Consider the following 12,761-nt stretch of genomic DNA (forward strand, 5'->3'; position numbering starts at 1 on the left):
TATACTATTCCAGTATTATAAAAAGCTTCTCTGATGCTTCAGGTATTTAAACCCTCCCAATAATAATAATAATAATAATAATAATATTATTATTATTATTAATGCACACTTTACAGACGTTGGCACATATTGGCATCTATAAAATGAATCCAAAAATGTAGAAGTCAACAATAACTTTCTCTATTCTCTTCTTGGTTTATCCTGTTGCTTCAATACTCTTACAAGTAATTACAAGACAGCAGCGATCTAGTGACTTTTAGTAAAATTAGGGAACACAATATATTAAGTTAAAAAATCAAAAACAAAACACAACAAAGATTTTAAAGTAAAGAAGGGAAAACCAAACACAATATTCCTTCGCCCTGGAATGACCTCAACTTTTCTGCGCTCTGCGACCTGGAAATCATTTACTAAGCTTGGCACCATGCCCGTATTCCTGAGCAAACATAATTACGAGCAGGTAACAGAATGAAGCACAGCATGCACGTTACATGTGATTTCTCACTCCGAAGCCACCAGACACTCTGTAACCAGGGCACAGATAACAGGCTATATAGGACATACAGGACCTTCACCTGTATACATTCTCTATTATCTATACCAGTTAATCTGGATGCACAGTCATGTGTACGGAATTACAACAACTCTGTGTGTAGCACGTGAAAGGCAGGTGAAGTCACAACATAACATGCACGTGGTCACCTTGAAGTGTACCTGCCTGGGTATGTCTATAAATAATGCATTTCCAGTTTTAGATTAAGGTCTATGCAGGTTATTGCTAGTACTGCTATGAGAGCAAATGTGTAATATTCTACATAGTAAGGTCCCAACTCTCATCCGTGGTCACCATTCACCAATACTACTTACATACAGCAGAGTTTATTTGTGTTACAAGAAACCAATACAGCACTGAACAGTAAAACCGACTCTGCTTCCAAAACAGAAACCAACTCATATTTAATAGGTGTAAACTTTAACTAAACTTTTCACTTCCCACTAACAAAGCATATTAGGGGACCCTTGCCTGGGTCCTCCACCATTCGCTGTACTGGGCACTTACTCGCTGTACCGCCACCGGTCACCTTCAATGCTGCTCACCAAACTCAGAGCCGCTAAATGAAAGACTTCCGCTGCGGAGAGAGCCAGGGAGAACCATAGGTCTCCGCTAAATGTGAGCGCCAGGACACACTTACAAAACAAGGTGGATGTCAAAAGTACCGAAGTGCTAGGCAAAGGGATGAGATTTAGTAACATTAACACAAAAGGGGGAAGCGGACCCATCGCCTAGGAAGCTTCTGGGCTTTATTTAGTTATAACATGGTTTTGTTCACTGAACGTAAATCCGATGAAAGTTGTGGCACTGGGCCAACCTAGTTGCCCGGGACCAGTGCCTGGAACGTAGTGCCTTGTGAATGTGATCTGCTTAAGTCCGGCTTCCAAACTGAGCTTAGGGGAAATCTCCAACCAAAATGCAGCTGGCTCCCTGCGAACCTGTGCTGTGCAAGCTGGGTGTGGGGTGGTCTGCCTGGGAGAAAGCAGAGTGACACTGAAACAAATGCTCTGTCCTGGGTGGACGTGGTTACAGGGGAGTATTGCTTTTGGTACAGCTACAAATAAACAAAGTATGTGTTGATCTAACATTATGGGGTCAATCCAATTGTCCGACAAGGGGGCGAGTTTCCGTTTCCACGGCATTAAAACTCCAGCAACGAAATCTGAACTCACATCCCTCGCGGCCTGCTCGGAGCCCGAAATCACAATTTTGGGTCTTCGAGCACTTTTGTGCGAGTTTGGGCTGCTGTGAAGTGCGGATGTTGCTGCGATGACTGGCACCTGCGAGATCATCGCAGACATTCAGAGTGACTGGCCTGCAGCATATGCTGATGTGAAATATGTACCGTTCTGTCCACCGTATCGTTTGTATGAGGGGCTTGATCACTAATTGTGTACATAGAGGCCCTGGTTCAGAGTTACACACAAGTCTGCTTTGAGTATAGATCATCTCCGATTTTTAGCAACTGCACATATGTTACAGCCTGTAAATGCTACTGAGCAACTAGAGACGATTCAGGGTCATACGCCTTTTCACCTGTGGCTGATTGGGTGTAACCAAGCGCAATGTGGCGTCTGCACGTAGGCCAAGTGTTTTAGATGCATATCTTGCACCGGGTATAGGGCTGGGGAAATTGCACGTTGATACCGATGAGGACTACTTTCACAAGCGGATGTCTCCCCAATAGAACACCCCTTAGGGGGGGGGGTAATTCAATTAGCCACAGGATATATCCCCAAGGTACTCAAGATACTTGTGCAGCGCGAGAAATAGCAAATTAGTCACTGAGTTAATGCGCGCTAACCCATTGATTCCACGTAAAATGCGGAATCAATGGGTTTTCCTGCGGGATAAAATGCAGAATCTGCATTTTAACGCAGATTTTTTTACTTGCAGCTCCTGAGGCTGCACGAAAATATCCGGCATCTGGTAATTAGCATTACGGCTTCATAGGACCTAGGCCCTATGTTCTCCTGTGCTTGCGACGGTTTCCTCCTGTTTAATCCCACAATCTAAAAACATACTGGAAAGGCTAATTTACTTTGACAAAAAAATAGTGTCTATGTGTGTCTGTGCGATAATGGATTTAGATTGTAAGCTCCTCTGGGGCAGGGACTAAAGTGACTGACTAAATATCTGTAAAACTCTATGGCATATGTGCAGCTATATAATTAACTTAATGAATAAATCTGGGGCACTTCCCATTACACGATACAAAGTACTTCGAAAACTTTCATTCTGTATTAACTAAGGGCTCACAAAATCCAGGGTCAGTTATGAGGGCTTGTGGTGGAGTCGTAAGGCAGTAATGAAAATTATGATACTGACCCAAGATACTTTATTAAAGACCATGCCACACATAGTCCCTCTCACAATCATAAACCTATGCTTAACAACTAGGTCATATAAAAATGAATGTAGGGGACGGCGCCAACGGGTGTCAAATCTCTGTGACCTAAGGAGAAGTTATAGGTCCAACTTTACCCAAAAGAAATAGAATTGAAAACAGGAGGGTATTCCCTGGCGCTGAGAAATATATTTTATAGGTCAAAACTTCATTGTGCCACTTCCACTATGTAAAACTAGTTCCTTACTCTACATAAATGAATGCCTAGTTATAGAGGACTGTTGAAGGTAGTTTCCATACTTAAACAGTGGTTCCCAAACTTTCTTGAATCACAACGCCCGGCCTAGAGTGTCATCATTTCTCTTTAGGCACCCCGAGGCCAAACGTTTGTTATTGAAAAATTTTGCAAAAATTATTAAAATTAGTGTTCACTCTAGGCCCGGGGCCGGACCTAGAGAAAGGGCACAAAAAGAGGGCGTGGTCAAGGAAAAGGGGGGGTGCCTTTAAGACACGTCCCCTTATCGTCGCTCTTGGGGGCGTGCCCGGCACTTACGGACATGCTGGTCTGCCCCCAAGTGCTGCTGTCAGTGTGAATGGATGCTGGGCGCATGCAACGGAGGGCAGGGTGCTTTTTGCCCTTTAGAAATAGGGCAGTGCGTGGCGCCCCGCTAAAACAGCCTAGCGGGAACGCTAAATTAGGTAAACTGTGCTTGTATGTCAACCTTAGGGTCAGTTATGTGGTGGTGGTGGTAGAGAGGGTTATGCTTTTGTTTGTTCCCCTATTTTATGATGGGCAGCCACCAGCACTGGTTTTGCCTATCACACTGACTACAAATAATTTAATTTGATCTTGAACCACCAACCCGTGGCACCCCTGCAAGTGCCCTGCGGCACCCAGTTTGGCAACCAGTGACTTTAGATATAAGTGGTTAAACACCCTCCTACCCAAACAAGACTTATAGGCCATCCCTTATTTTCCAATTGCATCTTTAAAAAAAATTGATAAATCAAAAATCAAATTATTTTATTACTTTAATAACATCACAATATGACTCACTATTGTCACGGATAAGCATAATTTAAAAATAAAATCGTATTCACTAGTGTAACCAACAATGCTTAGGAGGAATAACTAAAAATCAAAAACAATTTTAAAACATTATCACAAGTTAAACAACAACAGGCATAAAAATAAGGTGTAAAGAAAAATGAAATTCTCACTTAAAACTGCAACGCGTTTCACAGTACCTGGCCGCTTCCTCATTGTCGTCTACAATAGTGAAAACGATTTTGCATTTTGCTCATCCATGACAATAGTGATGCCGTTAAACTAATGACGTCATTAGATTATTGACTATCAATTTTTGTTAGGTCAATTGCCAATGGCAGCCCATATTTCATGTTTGGGTAAGAGGGTGTTTGACCACTTATATCTTAAGTGCTGGTAATACCACAGTCCTATACTGCTCGACTCCCGTTTATGGAGAGAAAAGCTGGGTACATACTGACAGATATATTTGCTGATCAATTGATCGGCCGATATATCGGGTGCCTGTCGGCCAGTGTGTACCAGCCACTTGTCTGAACGACGTTGTTCACAGACATATCGCGTCGGCTGTGCTGCACAGCGAATGGACAGATATATCTGCAGACATATCTGTCCAACGGCAAGTGTGTACGGGTGGTCAGCCAGTCGAACGCACACATGCAGCGGAAGCTGCGGGGAGGGGGGCACGGCGTGATCCCCGGTCAGCGGTTGTTCAGTGTATACGAATGACCATCATCTACAGATAGATCTGCAGATCACTCCACGTAATACATAGGTGGAAGGGCCCTAGATTGCACACCCTAAGCACAATGTGAGGTGCTACCTGCTGAGACTTGTAGTGCTGCAAGCATAAAGAGACAAATGCAAGTGCACACTCTAACCATTGTACTCAGCCTTAGGCACCAGTTTTACGTACTGCTAGGTCAGACTTTATGTGTACAAATACATTTATCACAGTTAGAGATCGCGTGCTCCTCCCAAAATAAGGATTAGGCATTCAACTCCCAAATCTAGTAAAATGCCAACAGACATGCCTCCTTGACTAACGGAAAGATTGGCACTCTCCAACGATGCCAAACCTCTGGGATAAACTGGGGAATAAAATGAATGCAGCATTGCTGCTAGAATCCCTGCTAGGCCAAAACTATTTAACAGATATTTTCTAAAGCCACCATTGATATACTGTCTGCATGGGAGAAAATTATGTATTACACAGGAGAACTACCTTCAGTTCCAAATTATCATGGTAGGACTGTACAAACCGCTCCCAGACATAGATCTGAATAGCTGGCATGACAATAGAATACGATCACGATTTATCTCAAGACATAAAATTAATTGTTTATTTACACTACTCTGAGGGAGAGTTATCAAATCTTGGAGTGGAGGAGGTGTCCATAGTAACCAGCTTCTGTAATTTTACAGGCTGTGCTAGAAATCTCTCTCCACGATTTGACAAATCTCCTAAATGCCAGACCAAAGGGTCTATTTACTAAAGTTAGGGTTTTTTGAAGTGGAGATGTTGCCCATAGCAACCAGATTCTACCTATTATCTTCTAGAAGGTGTTATGGTGCCCATCCACTAGGCAATTAAATTGAGCGATTGAACGAGAACAATATCGTTATTGTTTGATAATCGTTCGAAAATCATTTGCAGATTGTTTGAAAAATGTCTAAAACGACCAGCGATGTGCGCTCCTGCTGGTTGTTTAGACATCCATCATCGGGCAAACATGCTGGACAACCTGACGATAACGTCAGGTTGAGCATGTTTGCAGATGATTGATGACCTTGCACTGAACGACTGCTCGTTCAGTGTAGGCTCATCACAGACTGACAAACGACTGCACGATTACAATGTTGTAATCGTGCAGTAGTTTTGAGGTCTGCTAGTGGATGGGCAGCTTTATGGTGCATACACATGGTACAATCTGTACCACCAACGACTTGAAAGATATCGTTCATAGATATCATTCAGAGGGCGGAATTCAATTCTCTCCAGCCCCTATCGCGCCCGACGGAGCTTTTCTATTCTTGCTCCTGTCGGGCGCGATCAGCTGCCAAGCGCTACACTTCAGCTCGCAGCCCCTTGGGGATGAGAGCTGAAATGTGCGAAAAGTGACATATTTGGGCGCCCAAACCTCACTTTTCGCGATCGCGCCCAGCACTTTGGTCGGGTTTAGCTGCTTTACGCGGCTAAACCTGACCTCTATGGGCGCAATCAGCGTGAAATTCTGGCACAATTGAATAGCGGCCCGTGATCTCCTGTCACTTTAGACGGGAGATGCGGGCCGCGAAATCAATTGAATTCCGCCCAGTAAGTTATCCTGCCACATCTCTGAACAGGGAAAATGGACGATATCGTCCAAGTTGGCCTGCATGCATGAACGATGAAAGATATCTTTATCGTCCATACGGGAACCTGCATCGTTGGTCGAACGTTCACTGCCTAAAAATGAACAATATATCGTTCAACGATATCGTTCAGGAAATCATCCCGTGTATGCAGCATTAGACGAATGTTAAGTAGGATCTGATTTGTTGGTATGGGCAACAACTCCACTTCTAAAAACCTGCACTTAAATAGTCTAATAAACATATGTACAGTTGCGACTCCGTCGTACATAGCCAGGATCCCCAGTCAGCGCACCGTCGGTTTACCAGTCGCACTGCAATCATTTGAGACAAATTCTGATTATCCTGATATAACAATCAATAATTAGGGCAGACTAGATGGGCCAAGTGGTTCTTATCCGCCGTCAAATTCTGTTTCTATGCACATTTAGATGCAATTAGAATGTGATCGGTTCTGCAACCTTGTACTCGCGAGTGCACGTTTTTTGAGCACCCGCAGTGGGAAGTCACAGGATACGCTACGCAAGCATCCACTCAACTCTGCACAGTCCTTTCAGCCAAGTTGCCATTTCAGATTCATCTTACAGAGTTTACATGTGCTCACCATATGTAAAATAAAACCCAAACATTGAAACTGCAATATAAATAAAAGCCAGCCATAGGGGGAGGAATTCAAATGTTATTGTACAGCGGCTGTTAGTAATGGGCAGAGTTTCCTGCTAGCACCCTCTGGAGGTGGCGAGCAGAAATCCTCAAAAAAAAGTCTGTTTTTTTAGCGCTTTAACGAGGACTTTGCACGAATTTAGCCGCTATACGAGTGCAAACCTGGCGCTTTTGGGCAGGACATGCGTGAAAAAGGCATGGGTGCCCATAACAACTGTAAATCGACCCCCCAACCAACTCCCATCACTTTAGATGGGAGATCGGACGCAAAAGATTGAATTCCCCCCATAGGATACATTTGCAATGCACGAAGAATTAAGGGCCTGATTCAGAGCCGGACGCTATTTGCAGACGGTCGTTCTAAAAAAAAAGGGGCCGGATATTTAAATTGAGAGTTCGCTCTTTGCGGTGTGTTGACGCTTCTATGTCTGAGCGAGCGTCCGAAAAATGCGCTCGCTATTTTGTAAAGAAACGCCCCTTGGCCGTTCGCATCACACGTCATCTCCGGTATTTATTAGATTAAATCGGGAACATCGAAAGGCATCTGAACTGCTCGCAATGCTTGTGGTAGGTTTTTCTTACCGCTATCACTGCGAGCAGTTCAGGCTAAAAGACAACCAAGTGACGTGGTCGATGACGCTCCTTTACTAATTATGCACACCCATTAAAGGCCCTTTTCACCGTTAAGCACGCCTGCGTTCGGTTCTCCACTCCCCCGTTTTCAAGCACCTTCCCGTTACCACCCACAAACGGTACATTCTGTCAATCAAATTAGCAGCCCCTCGCTGTTTTACGAGCGCACGATTTCCGACCGCAATGACTGGTTTGTGCATGCGCATTACGACCCAGCAGCTCTGAATCAGGCCCTAAATGCGCTACCAAAGAATGCATTTCTCAATAGAAAGTGTTCTGTATTCCTCCCCTTGCTGTCCTTATATCACTCCTTGTCAAAATAAAGACCTCTTCGGGAACACAAAACAGAGCCCCTCTTCTTTTTTGTTTTCCCAGAATCTAGATAAGTTAATTTACACTCATGAAGTTTAGAAATGTTACATCGCTGTTTACCATTAGGAAATATTACTACGTTTACCATTTGCCATGCCACGTCAAGTCGGAAATAAATTTGACCTCTTTCAAGGACTAAGGGAGAGATCATTTGATTACAGGTCTAAAATGAATGCATATCAATAAAAACATGTCTGCACCACACATTGTCAGACCTAATCACCATGAGGCATTAAATAGTCCGGTAACTCGCTAGGAATAACAAACACAAGCAGCGGCTCACACAACAGTCAGACAGACAAATCAAATTACACTACAATCATTTAACCTTCACTGTAATTGGGCCACAGACGCAAAGCAGAGCCCTACTGGGATACGTTTCACTGCAATCATTTGAGACAAATTCTGATTATCCTGATATAACATAATCACGATCATAAGGAAGCTGACAGTCATTCAGAGGGCGGATGGTCCTGATACAAATCAGTGGTCCTGACAGACTTAGGGAAGCCGTGTCACTTAACAGCTTCTCTGTTCAACATTAAAGTCAGAAGCCATAAGTTTGAAACAAGGCTGGGGTGAGTTAATTGTGATTTGATGTAGAAGTAAACAAAATCATGTTGCTGGAAGACGATATACACTGCATAGGCCACTGCTATGCTGGGAGTAGCACCTGTCTCTGGGAAAATGACACAATCATCATCTTTATTTCTACTTGCTTTCCGTTGCACTTACGGTACCACCGGATTCTTGGATATTTATTCGCAGCTCCATAGGGCTGCGTACAGAAATCCAAGAATCTGGGGTGGGGTGAGAGCGCCAGTTCTTACACGCGGCTGCAATGGCAACTCGCCCCCTTCACATGTGGGGGGCGAGTTAATTGGATTGAGCCCCAGTATATCACTTATGGGAACAATAGGTATTGTAAATACCACCAACCCCATTAGATAATGCAACTGCAGCTGTACTGGTCAAAAGTTTTAGAAACTAATTTTTCCAGTTTCTATTGAAATGTAATCAACTCAGCAGTCTCCAAACTTACACCCCATTGAGCTGGTATGGAATGAAATAGAAGGGTGAAAGCAAAGGAACCTACGAGTGCAACACATTTGCCTGTCGGCAGAGGGAACGCTGCGTGCACCACCTTGTCTGCAGAGAGAACGCTGCGCAGAGGGCACACTGGCAATGTCATTCATCTGAGGGGGCACACTGGGAGTGCCATCTACATGCTGGCAGCACCACCAGTCAGTGGAGAGCGCGTTAGGAGCAACACCCCGCCTGCACAGAGCATGCTGGGAGCAACGCCTGTCTGCGGAGGGCGTGCTCGGCATGTAGCCTGTCTGCGGAGGGCGCGTTGGGAGCGTCTCCTGTCTGCGGAGGGCGTGTCGCCTGACTGCGGAGGGCGCCCTTGGCGCGTCGCCTGACTGCGGAGGGCGCCCTTGGAGCGTCGCCTGACTGCGGAGGGCGCCCTTGGAGCGTCGCCTGACTGCGGAGGGCGCCCTGGGAGCGTCGCCTGACTGCGGAGGGCGCCCTGGGAGCGTCGCCTGACTGCGGAGGGCGCGTCGCCTGACTGCGGAGGGCGCCCTGGGAGCGTCGCCTGACTGCGGAGGGCACCCTGGGAGCGTCGCCTGACTGCGGAGGGCACGTCGCCTGACTGCAGAGGGCGCCCTGGGAGCGTCGCCTGGCTGCGGAGGGCGCCCTGGGAGCGTCGCCTGGCTGCGGAGGGCGCCCTGGGAGCGTCGCCTGGCTGCGGAGGGCGCCCTGGGAGCGTCGCCTGGCTGCGGAGGGCGCCCTGGGAGCGTCGCCTGGCTGCGGAGGGCGCCCTGGGAGCGTCGCCTGGCTGCGGAGGGCGCCCTGGGAGCGTCGCCTGGCTGCGGAGGGCGCCCTGGGAGCGTCGCCTGGCTGCGGAGGGCGCCCTGGGAGCGTCGCCTGGCTGCGGAGGGCGCCCTGGGAGCGTCGCCTGTCTGCGGAGGGCGCCCTGGGAGCGTCGCCTGTCTGCGGAGGGCGCACCAGGAATAACGCCCTTCTGCAAAGAACACATTGCCTGTCTCTGGAGGGCACGTTGGGAGCGTCGCCTGATTGCGGAGGGCACGCTGGGAACATCGCCTGACTGCGGAGAGCACGCTGGGAATAACACCCATCTGCGCAGTGCACACTGGGAGTACTGCCTGTCAGTTCAGGGTGCACTGGGAGCACCATCTATCTGTAGAGGGCACGAAGGGAGTATCGCCTGTCTATAAAGGGCACACTGGGAGTATCGCCTGTCTGTGGAGGGCACGCAGGCAGTATCACCTGTCTATAAAGGGCACTCTGTGGGGGGTAAGCTGGGAGTACAATCAGTGACATTGTAGTCAGCAGCACTGTGTCCCCCCTACAGAGATCAGGTAATCCCATGCACAAGGGCAGGCCCTAGGTCACCAGTGCAGGTATGAAGCCCCTTGTACAGCTGCTGTATAGCCACCGCCTGCTACTCCCCTCTAGCTGAGCTGCCCATGTTCCCGGCTGTGTTGGGGGCACCTGCCATGCCCGGTCTCCCAGCACTGTGCACATACCTTGGCAGCCATGCTGTACGGAACTCACACACAGACACAGCTCCCATCAGACACTTCCCCGGAACGTCACAACGGCTCCGCCCACACACCCGAACGGCGCCCGCTGATTGGCCCAACCGATCCCCGCCCTCCGGCTTGTCATGTGACCCCGCGTCCTTCGCTGACTGTAGAGGAGAAGCGGCGGCGGTGACAGGCGGGCACCACGGAGGAGATCAGCTGCTGCCTCTCGTGTACACCACGCTTGGCCCGCACTGTGCCATACACGTGCAGTGCACAGAGACAGCTGTGTATATATATATATATACATATCTTACAGGAAAACAAATTGTTCCTTTCCAGCAGTTGTGGAACTACAAGTTCCAGCGTGCTCTGACAGCCATTAGTTGCCTAGATTTGTTACAGTCTATGTAGATGGTAAGCGTGCACGCATGACCCTTTGACCTCTTTATTATTACCCAGTCTTGTTTTGCTCCCAATTGCACAATTGCCACGGTATACAGACGTGCCCTGTAACATCATTCCTGATTGCACAACAAACGTGCGCACACATTGCGCCATGCAATTGCCTGCGGCTGTATACGCTACAGTACACTGGCACGCACTGCAATTGCACCATGCGATCCTATGGGGTCGCTGGTGTTTGACCGTTCGCGGACTCATGCCATGCGTGGCACGATTTTCCATGTGAGCGGCAAGGCTGTAACTGGGTACATCTTTGTGTTGGTGCCCTATAAATAAATGACTAGGCAGGAGTCTGGAAAATGGCTGAAGAGAGAGCTGACTTTGTCACAGCACGGTCACTACGGTGACTCTCAGGGCCATATTTAATTAGATCGCCTGTTTTTTTTTTAGAAAATTCAACCTAAAAAAATGTTGCCAAATTCAATTCCAGGACAATTTCGCCTAAGCGAAAACTCGCATTGAATTCTCCACTGAGTAGCAGGTGAAAAGAAGTGCAAAATCTTCATTTTGGGGTGCAAACGTGGGGAAACTACTCAGAACTCTTGGAACAGCCCTCCAAAAGACAAATCTGCAAAAAAAAAAAAAAACCTAAGAACACCCCAAAAAATATGTCATTTTTGGGGTGAAAATTTAAAAAGTGGGCGGATAAACATAAAAAGTAGCAAAATAGATTTCTTGGGGGTCCCCAAGTATGGGTCAGGTGTTTTTGGGGCCGCAGGTGCATGCAGCAGGTGGATTTTTCATGTTTTTAAAAAGTTCACTTTAGAGACATAAAAATATGCTAGCACCCATTTTCAAGTACCCCCAAATTTGACAGGAGGACTACTTATTTTCACCCAAAAATACTGCTTTATCCCAATCTTCACCACTTTAACAAGGACGCTAATAGCAAGCAATTTACACAACTTAAGTACCCAAAATAGTTTTATTAGGGCTATTAGTACACATCTATATTGATTCCCTATGTTAATGTATCTTTTTCTGGAGAACAGACTGAGGGCCTGATTCAGACTTGGTCGCTCTGACAGCGCTTGCTCTGAATCAGGGACGGTTTTTTTTTTTTTTTAGAACGGCCTCCTGGCCGCTCGCATAGCTGTGGGTTACCACCCACAGCTACTGCGAGCGGCCATGATGATGATCAAGACCATCGGGCTTGCGACGACACCCTTGTGATAGGGTCTCGTGGCCGCAAGCCCCAGAGAGATTTCGGCTCTAACAGAGCCGGAATCTCTCCACTGACATCACTCGTGATGTCAGTGGGGCCGCCCCCAAACGGCAGACGAACGCCTCCGTTAGGGCAGCCACCCCAAACCCCTCCCCCGTCCCGCCCACCAAAGGGGGTGAGTTGTCACTCAACATCGACAGCTCGCCCCTTTTGGTGCGAGACCCGGAGTGACGGAGTGCCTGTCGCTATCCAGGTATCGCTCATGCGCACGACGGAGCCGGCTCCATCGTGCGCATGCGCTCTGGGCCACCATCGACCCGGTTGTGAGCGCTCAGCGCTTGCGACCGGGTCTGAATCAGGCCCTGGTTTCCCCAATTCTTTCAGTACTTTTCGCCTATTTCTGTTTTCACCTGTTTTGCAATTAAATTAGGCGAAAAGCGGGGACGAGTACAGAATGAATTCGCCTCTGAAATAGGCGAGTGAAGCGAAAAGTCGGACAGGTGAAAACTTCACCTCTAATTGAATTCCCCTCTTAGTGTTCTCAGCTCGATGATGATGGTCTTTGCATTCAATGGCACAAGGGATACGGTGCCGTGGCTTGCTTCCTTCTG

At 47.4% G+C, this 12,761-nt stretch overlaps 1 protein-coding gene across 1 annotated transcript in view; it reads right to left on the reverse strand.

Moving 5' to 3' along the window:
* The window catches only part of SLC25A13 (solute carrier family 25 member 13), a 124,107-nt gene extending 113,489 nt beyond the window's left edge, over positions 1-10,618 (reverse strand). Inside the window, exon 1 of the mRNA XM_088442243.1 lies at positions 10,524-10,618. Coding sequence (XP_088298369.1) covers positions 10,524-10,535 — 12 coding nt within the window. The 5' untranslated portion in view covers positions 10,536-10,618. The remainder of the gene's footprint in view (positions 1-10,523) is intronic.
* Between the last annotated feature and the right edge of the window lie 2,143 nt (positions 10,619-12,761).

The sequence above is a fragment of the Taudactylus pleione genome, unplaced genomic scaffold (genome assembly GCF_031769625.1).
Source record: "Taudactylus pleione unplaced genomic scaffold, aTauple2 ptg000306l, whole genome shotgun sequence".
NCBI classification, from domain to species: Eukaryota; Metazoa; Chordata; class Amphibia; order Anura; family Myobatrachidae; genus Taudactylus; species Taudactylus pleione.